The sequence below is a fragment of the Zea mays genome, unplaced genomic scaffold, assembly GCF_902167145.1.
Source record: "Zea mays cultivar B73 unplaced genomic scaffold, Zm-B73-REFERENCE-NAM-5.0 scaffold_313, whole genome shotgun sequence".
Taxonomy (NCBI): domain Eukaryota; kingdom Viridiplantae; phylum Streptophyta; class Magnoliopsida; order Poales; family Poaceae; genus Zea; species Zea mays.
In genome coordinates, this window is record NW_023366941.1 from 49,619 (window position 1) to 62,786 (window position 13,168).

At 44.5% G+C, this 13,168-nt stretch overlaps 1 protein-coding gene across 2 annotated transcripts; it reads left to right on the top strand.

Moving 5' to 3' along the window:
* The first annotated feature begins 7,728 nt into the window (after positions 1–7,728).
* LOC118474725 (ribosomal protein S3, mitochondrial) lies at positions 7,729–11,897 on the top strand. 2 transcript variants are annotated; one of them, XM_035963747.1, is made up of 2 exons: positions 7,729–7,821; positions 9,663–11,897. In XM_035963747.1, the coding sequence occupies exons 1-2, from the start codon at positions 7,748–7,750 to the stop codon at positions 11,266–11,268; spliced, it is 1,680 nt and encodes a 559-aa protein (XP_035819640.1). In that variant the 5' UTR covers positions 7,729–7,747; the 3' UTR covers positions 11,269–11,897. The 2 variants fall into 2 exon arrangements, with proteins under 2 accessions (XP_035819640.1, XP_035819639.1); XM_035963746.1 differs by lacking the exon at positions 7,729–7,821 and having other exon boundaries at positions 9,529–11,897.
* Positions 11,898–13,168: the final 1,271 nt, after the last annotated feature.

Here is a 13,168-nt window from a genome sequence, read left to right on the forward strand (position 1 = left end):
CATCTTTCATCTCAATGAAATAGTATTTTATCACGTTGAGGATTTCCCCGGTAGTTGTTTTGGTCTAATCTTGATTACTAATCATCTGGCTTAGCTCGACCTACCAATTTAACTTATCCTAGGGACTCGTTCGTTCACCGTGGACTATACTCTACTAAACTCAGAGTCGAGGTCTCTTCTTCTGGAATTGATCCTTTTCTGAGTTCGCTTATCAACTTATCTTTCCTATCGTCGTACTGGTTAAGGGTAGAAATCCAAGGATAAAGGAGAGGAAAAAGCGTTCATTCTGCCCAATGCCTTGAACCCGTTCGGTCTCCCTTAATTGTGATTGAAATGACGATGGCAACAGGTTTCGCTTCTGCAGCGGGCATATTATAAGCATCAGCCATAAAATCTAGAGATCGCAATGCGTTACCCACTTTTGGATCCGTAAAACGGAGAACATCAGTCCATAGAGGGACTTTCCTGAATTAGTGATACGAAAAAGTAAACGAATAAATGTGGGAAAAGTTGGGGACAGAAAAAGTTCCGTAATCGTCCTATTTTTTCGTCCTTGTGGAAGCGAGAAATGCGTAACGACTTGATTTTTAGATAGAGGATATTGGAAAGAAGTGCGTAGGTAGGCCTCAACGTGTTCATTGAGTAGCTTGAGGAAGTTTGCCATTGTGAGACGGTTAAGGCCACCCCTAAACTCCTGGACCAGTCTACCAGTGCTAATACTTTTCCCCCACATCTTTAAAGGAATCCTAACTTTGATGCCCCCACTATCTGTAAAAGAGACAAGCAACCCTGTCCCACCAAGAAAAATGAGAAGTTTCTCAGAGGTAATCTCCTCCCAGCAGGTCTAACTTATCGCAATAATTTTTGAGTCGCATTAAAGAAATTTGGAATTCGTGGAATGCCTAACAAGATGGTGATCCACAGTAAGAAGATAGTATGTAACTAGAGGGCGAGAGTTGTAAGCCAATAGGGGGAAGTAGAATGCTCAGGTGGGAGGAATCCAAGCCTAAGCACCGGATAACTCGTACAGAAGGATAGAGGAAGAGAACCGGGTGGCTTGACACCTGGTGATGTTAGAAAGAAGACAAGTGCTTATGCTTATAAGGAACCCCAAGGTTAGCTTATAGCTCTTGAGTCTTATCTTATCCCTCCTTCATCCCTATTGCTTCATGCTATGCTTGTACGACTTCTTACTGATTCCTATCTTCTCGGCGTTGGCTTGTACTTCTGCTTATAGGGTACCTGCGTTCTTCATCAATACTGAAAGCGGATGGACTGTTGGCCAAGCTAAGGCAAAGCCGAATCTCAACTAAATCTGACTTATTTTCACAGAGGAAGAAGCTTCTTTTTAGCCTAGTGCTTAGAACGAAAGCCATTGCAAAGAAGCGAAGGGCGCTAAGCGGGGATGGTCAAAAAGTAGAAACTTATACTTTCTGGTAAACAACTGGTTAGAAAACCGTATCCCTGCCCCATTAAGCGTGCTTGGGAAAGACTCCAGCTTTATGAAAGAGGTAGGCCCCCGTAACCAATTTGAAAGGGACACTGGCCTACTAGGAATTTGCAAATAGAAAGCCAGGACATGAAAGTAAGACAGATAGGAAAGGGGATACCTAACCCCCCACCCAGGAAAAAAACTATGTGTGGTCATACTCTCTGCCACAACTTTACTTTACTTTTGCCCCTTTCCGCCCTATGGTTCTTGCTATTTGTGGGTCCTTTCCAAAGGGTTTCAAGTGAGATAACTAGTAGTGTAGTGCAAATAGTGGGCTCGTAGCAGGCTGTCTTAGGGAGTTTGACAAGATCCCAAGTTTGATTCTTTTCAAGTGCTCTTAGCTCCTCCAACATGGCCTCTTGCGGCTCCTACGAGCTTAGCTTACTATCAAACAAACTTATATCCTGCTTTTCATCTGTAGGTTTTCCCCCATTCATAGGTCATCTACTTCGGCTTTTCCTTCTTCATCTTGTTGTTGAAGAATATCGTCTCCATCCATTTAGGGAATTCATACATCTGGACTCGTTGCCCATTCATTTCACTTCTGCTCGCAGCACTTCCGTACGGGCCAGCAGTGCCTAAGTCAAAGCCTTTGATTCTTCTCCCTTAGTGAAAGTGGGGCAAGATTAGACCTATGATGAGACTACCTATTAGTGTGTTGCTTTGGTGCAAGAGGTGATCCTATTTTATCATTCGTTGAGGAGAAGAAAACTGCGAAGGAAGTGATAGATCATGGCACCGGGGATGATGCGATTCAAATATTAGGGAGGCCACATCCAGTACCACACATTTTCTTCCGTGGATAAGAAAGCCTATTATATTATATTAAGTAAGGGCCTATGGCTTGGGCTACTGTGACATCTGTTTAGTCATAACTGCTTTTATAATTAATAAAGGCACTGCGGCATCTGTAATGGACTACCTTCCGCTACTGTTTAGTCTGTTCTCTTTAACTGTCCCTTTATTGTTTATAGGACTCGTATTGAAGTCTTGGAGTTTTATTTTACTTGATCTTTCTCACCCACTAGACTCTTTCAATATCATATAGAAAGGATGAATTAAATATCATTAATCAAGGCGCGTAGCGATTAAGGTGAATCAAATCCTCACTCTGTCCTTGTGTTCATGATAGCCCTAGGCAGCATAGTTGGTGTCCTGTAGGAATGGTTGTAGAAGGTAGGCAGTCCCAATCCTAGCCCATTGCTTTTACTTAGTCCATACACTCCATGGCTTACATGACATATCGGACATACTACAGCATGAGGCATACTGGACAGACTGCATAGGCTTAAGTAGTAGACTCATGGCTTACATACTGGACAGACTGACTCCTGTAATGCTTATTGCCAATCTAGCTAATGGGCTGACTTCATTGGCTTGCTCTCCTCACCTATGGATTCGTATTGAAGTCTTGGATGATGTAGTTTATCAATCTTAGAGCATGGTTCGTACCATACCTGTAGTGCCGTTCCTTGTGGTTCTTCTCCTGTGGTTGCTTTAACGAGCTGGAAGCGCCCTTCGACCGGCCCAGCGTTGCCGAAGAGGATTCGAAGACAAATGGCAATGAAAGGTTGTGGGAAGAGCTTATTTGAATGAAAAGAGCAGAAAGAAGCAAGTCGGGGTGAAGAAGACGTACGGTGAGACAAATACTGACTTGTAATCGCTGAGTCTACTGACTTGTATTCGCGGAGTCTATAGTATGCTCTTTTCTCTCTTTCTTGCAACTTCGTTCTTTTCTTTTTTGCATCCTTTTCTCAATGTCTTATTTGATCTCTTCCACCTTGCCTATGCCTATCGGGTATCCTGCCCCGGTGTATGTACCATAATGGATTTTAGCATAAGAACAGTGCTCTTCCTCGTTGGCTCGGTCCCCCCTCTCTCGTTGTCAGTTTGTCCACTAATTCTTCTTACCAAGGCACAAATCTGCTGCATCTATTTCAAGAGTTGCACCTCACTCGTCACCACGCCATATTGGCTTTTCTCTTTCCACTGCCTCAGCCACCACTCCTTAGCTGCATAATCCTTGACGAGATCGTAATGTTTAATTAGTTCCAGCCACGCTGTGTCAGATTTCATTCCTGATGCATTTTTCTTTTATTGTCTGGTGATTTTGAAAAGTCGGCACCCACAGATCTTCAGTGCGAATATTAGAGCAGACAACTCAAAATCGTGCGTAGGATAGTTATGCTAGTGGGCAACTGGCCTTTCCCATAGGCTATGACACAGCATAAGAAGAAAGCTTCGCTCAGCCTAAGTCAATAGGGTATGATCCGTCTCTGGCACGGGCATGGCTAGAATGGGCACGAACTGGTCATTGTCATAGGGATGCTAGCCATGGTGTAGTAGCATGATTATAATAGGGTTGAGGTCAAACTTTCTATTTGAATAGGGACCAGTTAATATATACATTTTGAAACTAGAAGGTGTTTCCTTAGCTTCAAAGTCTGGGTCGAATAAAGAGAAACTCCACTGGTAATGTGAAAAGAGCCCTACCCGCCTTCATAGAAGATAAGACGGAACAAACTTCTTCTTTGAAACTAGGCTAAGGCTTGTATTCTTTAAAGTATTTGTTTTCATTCTTTACCTTTCTTGCAGCTTTGGAAAGAGTTATCCAGCAAAATGAGATTCAAGTCCCTTGCCCTGGTACTTTCCTTATGATAGATGGTAGTTCGGTCGTTTATTCGCCCTCTCCCTAGTTTCAGTGAAGAATTGCTTGCTCTACCTACTACAAGAAGAACCTATCGTAGCATACTATGGAAAATTGAAGGGTGTGCGGACTTAATGACAAAGATTAAGGCCAGTACCTGTGTGTACTTGTGGTGTGGTATAGTAAGTGGTAAAAGGCAGGCTACTAAAGCGTCCGATGTGTGCACCTTTTTCACTGCTTCTACTAAGCCTTTTTGCATGGATTACGAACAAGACCCTCCTTCATCCCTATTGCTTCATGCTATGCTCTAAAAAAGCATTACCATTCATCCTCTCATTTTCCATAAGAGCAAAAGCAAGCTCAAAATCCAGAAACTGCGTTCGCAGCGGAACGGAAAGAAGACCCTTCCATTTTACTTTGAGGTGAAATGCAGAGAGTACACCAATTAATGTCTGCGAGTTAGGCACCAAGAGCAATAAGAAAGCGTTGGAAATGTTGGCTAATGGATGCAAATCTCATCCTTTGTCTTTGAGTTTATCTCTACCGCTGACGTCCACAACACTGCCTGGATTGAGACTCATTATCTCCTCCTGCCCCTACTTCTATGAGAGAATCATCCCACTTTAAGCCATATATCCCCCACATTGCTAATTAGTTTCCTTGCCAAAGTTTTTATTTCGGTATGTTATTTGAATACCGAACTTCTGTTCAAGCTATTTTTTAATAACCTTCACTGCAACAGGATAGATCCCTTTCACTTGAGATTCTTATTAATTATAGAGCTATCCAACCTTTTCTTCCTTCTTTCCACATCAAATCCACAGCACGCATGCTCAGGTTGAAAAGTCTTAAGTTAGACCATCTTCGCCAACTTATGCATGGATCCAAAAACGATATTCCTGCTTGACACACTTTGCCTTTACCCAGGATCACTCTTCTTCGGAAAAGCATACTCCATCTACTTTTTAATAGCTCCACTAAATGCTATTGCGTGAGGGTACTGTGCACCTACTTACATCTTAGCCTTGTACTGCGCCGGGTGCTTTGCTCACTATGAAAGCTGGTAATAAGATTCGATATAAGGAATGACTCAGCTACGCTTCCTTCTTCCGCACCAGTAGCTTCTAAGTCCAAATAAGGTTATTTCCTGGTCAATCGATCACATGATGACTTCTTCAATAACTCTTTGACCCTAACTATGTATGCATCTGCTTTGCCAATAATGAGATTTCCAAGCATTCCAGGCTTTGACACCACCTTTTTCTAGGCCATGTCAGAGCTAAAAAGAAGTTGTTAATTGATAAATAAAAGCAAAGAGATTTGAGCCATATGCATAAAGCTTAAACTTACTTATTGGCATACGAGCAGAAGCACAGGAAATGATGAGAGGCGCGCAGCGATTGATTACTAGCATATTCAATTAGACAGGTTTCTTTTCAATCAACACAAGCAGCAGGCGTAGCTTTTCATTCACTCGCTCTAAGCACGGGAATAGAATAAAGGTATGGGTCCCCCACCTTACCATCCGTTCTGTCAGACCAATTGCTAAAGAGTTTTATTCGATTTGAGACAATCAGGAGATGGGCCTTTCTCAAATTGAACAGCCGGCCGCTACTAAGCTATACTATATATAGGCTCTAAAGGTCTTACTTTAAGAGTACTCCTATTATGTATGGGTGGATCCGCTCTACGTAATGAAGCCAGCCTAATTGGATAGCAGCAGGACTTGCGAAGTACCCAGGCAGGATAGTAAGCTACTCATAAGGTTTTAGGGAATGGCGTTTGGACTCCAAGTCTATGCCTCCAACCATGTTACAAGTGCCCAAGTCTAAGTTCTTCCAAGAGTTCAGACAGGGGATAGGGTATTTACCGGTAAGCTCTTTCTCAATGCATATTTTAAAATCGATGGGGGTGGGTCGGATTTGAAAAGAAAGGACCCCTATTACGGAAGTAGCTCAGTCAGTCAGCTATCTTGAACGTTCTTTGCAAGCACTATTGAGCACTAAGCAACTCTTGCTGTCCCTAAAGGGCCCTTCTACCTTTTCAGAGATAGCTGGTACATGACATCCATTATATGCTATTTTGGAAGTGAGAGAATGCACAACATACTGACAGATAGGCCAAAGGCTCCCTTGGCTCCAAAAAGGAAGGACGGTGCCCTCTTTCTCGCTACATCGGTTTTCGTTTGGTTTATGCTTGCTTTCGTACTGTGTGTGATCTTTCCGACCTCTTCTCTTCCTTTCTTTTTGGCGAAGCGAAGAGAAAAAACGGGACCATGAGCACAGGAGCCGCAGGCGAGGGTACATGGACCGCATACAGGGTAGTTCCCCGCACTTGAAGCATAGCCCACGAGCACGGCGATAAGTTCGTTTGGTAAACAAACGGCTCTGCCCTAGCTTCTACTTCCTAGTTTAGTTGATATCTAGGTTCCAGTGTAGTAAGTCTTCCAAATGTATAAACACTTTTCTGGTGTGGTTGAACCTATGATTATGATCGGTTGGGCGATCCGCCTATAGCCAGCCTTGGTCCAGGGCGAGCATTCACAAAGGTTTTTCTTCTAAAGGAAAGAGGGCTAAGAAGTTCCAGGTGAGCGATCTACTCATCTTCCTGCTAAAGGCAATCTCTATTACCGGAACGTTTTTTCTTATTCTTTACCCAGGCAGGCCTATCTCAGTTCCGTTAGTAGTTAAAGAATATAAGGTACCATGATGTATTATTAGTTGGAACCAAGCATTATAGAAAGTACTAGTTATTACAAGCCTAGGTAGAGTGCTTTTATCCAGCCAGGTGAAGCTCCACTCAACAGCTTCCATCCGCTGGGCTCTTCTTTACAGTACAGGCCATCAACAAGTAGAGGAAGGTCGATTGGATCATGTCCGAATCCCATTGCAGAAGAGTGAAAAGCAGATTTATGTATACATACCATATGACTGAACAACTCTTTTGACTGCAGACCCGTAGGAGGAAGGTGGAGTTAGTTAGATGAATTGCACCCGACATGGCTCGATGCGTCGCAGCACGCCATCCGTGGAAGAACACACATGAATAGAATAGGCCTCCATACTTGCCCAGCCCACAGCAAGCATCAGTGGTGGTCACAAAACCTGCACATTGTAATTCGATCATAATGTGAGTGCTTCCCCAGAGGCAGAAGCTGAGTCTACAAAAAGGTGGGAGCATAAAATGTAGGTGAGTCAATTGCGTGTGGCCTTCAAGTATTTCGTATTGTAACAATATTCAATCGGCATCCAAACAAAGGTGCATGTACGGTTCCTAAGGGATACAATTTTGTCCTAATCAACCAAACAAGCAACGGATTGAGCAACTAGCGCTAGGCGCATCCGTTTTCTTGCTTCATCGAGAAAGATTAAATAAGTTGATAGCGCGATCTCGTACTAACACATACTCTCTAAATATTGAAGAACTTGCATGCGGCCACAACCGCGGTATGAGTTCTGATCTCAGACTTTGTTTGGGGGCTGCTTGCCCCTTCGCGTCGACAAGGAAACTGTGGACGACAATGGGTTTAGAATTAGAATAGAACGAGGACCCTATCGAACAAATAGAGGAAAGGGCAGAAAGGGGCAAAAGTAAAGTCTAAGCGACATATGGCACGAAAAGGAAATCCAATTTCGGTAAGACTTGATCTGAATCGTAGTTCAGATCCAAGTCGGTTCAGTGAGGGCGACCGCGAAAGTCACCGAATGGGTTCGGTCCGTCTTTTCCTGATCTTTGTTTGTCCCCCCAAAGGCGTGAGAGGACGTTGCAGATGTCCGGGACGGACACGACTTCTTCTAACGCTAGAAGACCACAGGAAGAAACCCGGGACCAGAGCATGTCGTGAAAGACGCACACGGGGCGGGCGTGCTTCGACCGTGTCTCCGGGGCACAGTTGAATGTAGATATCATGAACGCGAGGATAAGGATACCAGGCCGAGAAACCCGGGCAAGTACTCTACTCCCCTAATGTGCCGATCGCTAGCGCATCCAGGGCCCCGGCGCCCAGCTCCGCTGGAGAGGCCGTCACTGATCTTAAAAGTGCGTCTGCGGTTCGGATAGACTGATTCTGCGAACGCCTAGCCCCAGGAATCAAGAAAAAAACAAGTGCTAAGTTTCATTTCAGATCAGTGAATAAACCGAAAAAAGAGACCTTTTTCGCTCGGCGCCGCACTATGCTCCGCTTCAACAAATGAGAGTTTTCGGTGGAACCGGTGAACCACGCGAGCTGGTTAGATGCGTGGGGCAGAGGGCTCGTAGTACCTGATAGCGCAGCTATGCAGTGGAAGGGAAGGAGCCTAAATCGACCCCCTTCTTTCTTTTTTATTCAAAGACATAAAAGCACAGTACAAAGAGATTGGACTCTCGGATGAGACCTTGCAGCTACCGTTCCGACGCGCCCCTGACCCTATCTTGATTAAAAAAAACCGAAAACCCTCTCTAAGGTGGAGCCTAGTTGAAGCTGTCATTCAAAGAAAAAATGGGAATCAAAATCCACTTTTAGGGATATAGATGAAGTCTCGCTCAGTAAAGAGAGTTGTAGATTCGTAGAAGAGGATCAGAGTACGCGCGCTACAAAAGGCAGCTAGCCAATGAAAGTAAGTGGAAAGAATATAGTACTTTTGTACTGACCCCTCCGGGGCCCCCGGTTGTTTTGGCGCGCCCTACCCCAACGTTAGACTATTGCCTTTTTAGCCTACGCTTGCTGCTTGCAGCATGGATTCGATAGATCTATCGAATCCATGCTTCCCCCCCCCGAAGCGAGACTCTATCCAGATCTCAAAGAATAACGAGCTAGGCGGCCGGCGGGCAAAGAAAGGGGGCGGGCCGGCCGGTCGGGGCCTTGGCGATACGTTCTTCTTTCGAAGCGTTTTGCCAATAGAGCGAGGGCGTCCTTCTGGGGTGGGGCGTTTACTTGAAAATGACAACCGCCTGTTCCAGCAGCGGGGGCCTTGCACGAAAGCAAACCGCCCGATTAAGTAGCAGTTGCTTCGCTGATGGGCCCTGCGAGGGGGGCATTGTCCCTCAGTTCTTACCAACCTCAGGTGTGTAATCGACATCTAACTTATTATCTTCTATTTTTCATGCAAGCTACTGAGATATGCCTCAGCTGTCCATTTCTTATTCATTCAGGGCGCCCCTAGTGGACTTGGCGGTGCTCCTTTCTAAAACCAGAACAACTCTGAACGTTAGGGAAAATAAGGGAAGACCACCTGAGCGAACCGACCGAAGGGACTTTCTTACTTATCCGAACCGAACGTTAGCGGCTTAAGCTAAGCCTATCACGAGCAGCGTTGCTGCTTGATCGGCGGGGAGGAAGATCTCCAAGTATGGGGCAAAGGATCAAGCGCTTTTACTTTGCTTTGTCCCCCGGGATCCACCACAGGTTGGGTTTGAGAGCCGTGTGATGGGTGACTATCTAGCACGGTTCAGAGAGCACGTGTATGTAGTCTGCGCTGGTGAATGGAAGCCCCCGCCGCAAAAAAGAAGCGGCTTTTCCCACGGCTCTGTCACCATTGACTCTATTTATTATTATGGTAAATCATTGTATCAAGATGTCAATCTTAGATCTTATTTCAGTTCGATACGTCCACCTACGAGACTCACCTTTGGCTTTCGTCTCGGTAGGTGTATTATTCTACATTTTCCCAAAAGGACATTCATTCATTTCTTTCTTCCCCGTCGACCACTACGACTAAAACGACGCGACAAATCAAGACCCGGAAAGGATAAGGGCCGGTGGTGGGCATTTGGGAAAGTCGGGCCGATCGGGTGTCTTCATTCAAGCGAGGGTACAGAGGAAGAACGAAACGAAGTGAGAGGCCGGGGGGCAGGGAAAAGAGTCGAGTCGATCGACCGGGAGAAGCAAAACGAAATCAGGATTTGGCCGAAAAAGATGCAACGTTATGGATACCATGACCGATCACCATCGAGAAAGAAGAATTTTTCTAAATCACTTCGGGTGAGCGGGGCCTTCAAGCATCCGAAATACGCCGGGGTTGTAAATGACATAGCCTTCCTGATAGAAAATGACGACTCCTTCATAAAAACAAAGTTATTCAAGTTCTTTTTTTTACCAAAGAAGTCCCGCTCTGACGGCCCGACGAGTCATCTACTAAAAAGGACCCTCCCCGCTGTGCGCCCCTCCTTGAATTATTCGGTCATGCAATACTTTTTTAATACAAAGAACAAAATGCATTTCGACCCCGTCGTAGTTCTCAATCATTTCGTGGCACCGGGTGTGGCTGAACCATCTACGATGGGGGGAGCGAAGGGAGGAAGCTTAGATAAGAGAATACGCTCTCGCATCGCTTTTTTTGTAGAAAGCTCGACCAGCGATAAAAAGTGTTTGGCCCGAGCCAAAAAGAGGTTGATCCACTTCATTCGCCAAGCGAATGATCTTCGCTTCGCGGGAACAACAAAAACCACCATCTCGCTCTTTCCTTTCTTCGGTGCTACCTTTTTTTTTTCAAGGGATGGGGTTGGGGTGTATAATAACCCATTTTATGAGTATGCCCGGGAACAACTCCTAGGTCAATTAAGGATCAAATGTAGGAACCTCATGGGTAAGGATAAGGTAATGGAATTGATAGAGAAATTCATAGACCTAGGTAGGATAGGCAAATTGATAAAGGGAATAGAGATGATGATAGAGATCATACTGAGAAAGAGGAGAATTCCGTACGGGTACAACTCTTATTTGAACGAAGTGCAAAAAATGCGATCTTTTTTGTCTAATAGAACAAACACTAATACCTTAATTGAGTCGGTAAAGATCAAATCAGTTTATCAAAGTGCTTCTCTGATTGCTCAAGACATCTCTTTTCAACTGAGGAACAATCCAATCTCATTTCGTTCCATTTTTAGTAAAATAGTTAAGGATATTCCATTAATAATGCCAAAAGGGGTGGAGGGGATACGTATTTGTTGTTCTGGTCGATTAGGGGGTGCGGAAATAGCTAGAACTGAATGCGGAAAGTATGGAAAAACATCTTGTAATGTATTTAACCAGAAAATCGATTATGCTCCTGCGGAAGTATCTACTCGTGACGGAATTTCAGGTGTCAAAGTGCGGATCTCATATAGTCAAAATAAGAAGGGACGTGCTATATCCGAAACGTACGAAATATAGTAAATATAGTAAATGCAGATGTAGTAGGGGTCGCGAACCGGATGGTACACAACTTGGTTTTGGAAGATATGGCACCAAAAGTAGTAGAGCTGGTCGTCTTTCATATCGAGCCATTGAAGCAGCGCGTCGGGCTACAATCGGACAATTCCGTCGTGCTATGAGCGGACAATTCCGAAGAAATTGTAAGATATGGGTAAGAGTTCTCGCAGATCTTCCTATTACGGGGAAACCCGCAGAAGTTCGAATGGGAAGAGGAAAAGGAAATCCTACGGGTTGGATTGCTCGTGTGTCCACGGGACAAATCCCATTTGAAATGGATGGTGTGAGTTTGTCAAATGCTCGACAAGCCGCTAGATTAGCGGCGCATAAACCATGTTCGTCAACCAAGTTTGTTCAGTGGTCGTAACGTAATTGGTTAGTGGGGAAAAACCGGGCCGGGACTCAAAATAATTTTACGAAGTGTTTGTTCCGGAAGTGGAAAGACAAAGAGGGATAGGGAGCTCGCCTCCTTCTTTTTTGTAATCGCCGAAATGGAAATTGTACGACGACCCTTCTTGTTCCAGGCATACGACCCTGAGACGTGACGGTGTCACTTTTCCGGCCCGGTAAAGTGACAGTTATATAAAAAAGAATAAGAAAGAGAAGCGTGATGTTGTCAGCAATCAAATTATCGTAAATAGATAGTATAGTACGGTTGCGTTGTTTCAATTTCTGTTCGTCGGTCCTTGGGTTACGAAGAAGAAGATGCACAAAGACTCCCATGTCTTTCTTTTGGTTGGAAAACCCAACCTGCGATTTCAGATAAGTCTTTCTGCTTAGAGCAAAGCAAGAAGCGGAGCTACAATCATGCTTTCTTAAGTATGGAGAACAATATTTTACTTAGTTCATTTGAAACGTCAGTACTACTCTGTGCTATTTGTACTATTATTTTAGTAGGCACGGCCACGTGCAGAAGATTAAGGGGGGAACAGACCTCACTTGGTAAACGACCGAGGGAAGATGAAATTCTTGACTTACCCCAAAAGCGAATTTGGAAACGGGGGAGTCATCATCCTCCGGTCAACCCGGAAGCCCCACAAATCGAGGGGGTCCCGGAAGCCCCTCAACTAGAGGCGGGGACTCCAGTGGCTTCCCCCGTCCAAGTAGAAGAAGTGAAGCAAGAAGGACACCAGAAATGCAGGGACATAATTGGAATTCAAGATGAATCACGGTAAACACTTGTAGATCTTTCAGCTACACCATATGACCTAAAGTGAGAATAACTATTCGTTCTGGTATCACCCCTCTAAGCACCTCTTAATGATCCTAATTACCTAAAAAGAGAAAAGACTGGGACCGTCTCAACTGTAGCAGGGGTAATGTGCCCAAGAGCTCCTATCCTAGGCTTTCCCAGGCACCTAACCTAGCCTTGACATAGCATTCCTGTCTACACCTCTAGGCTACGAGCAAATAGTATTTCTAATACATAAATTAGAGTGCTTTGTTGGCTGAAAGACTATGGAATTAGAGAAAGAAACAGTCTCCCACTGGCAATTCTTCACAAGTTCGAAACTTAACACGAACCCTTGATCGCTGTAGCTGAAGTGGTAAAACAAGAAAAATTGGTTCTTTTAGCCTTTCCTTCCCTATTTGACTTTCCTTATTCTAAATGGGAATCTTTCTTTGAAGAAATAAGAAAGGACTACTTGGAAAGTGACACAGACACTGGTACATCAGGAAAACCTTTAGAACTCACCGTTCAACTTGATCTTCGCAGGAAAAAGCTTCTTCTCTATTAGGACCTAATAGCAATAAATAGACCAGCCAGGCGAGTGAGAAAGGAGGAAACATTACTCTCTTTCTGCAAAGTCCGAGTCCCATTTGATGAGCCAAAAGAACCATCTCTATCTCTTCTTATATT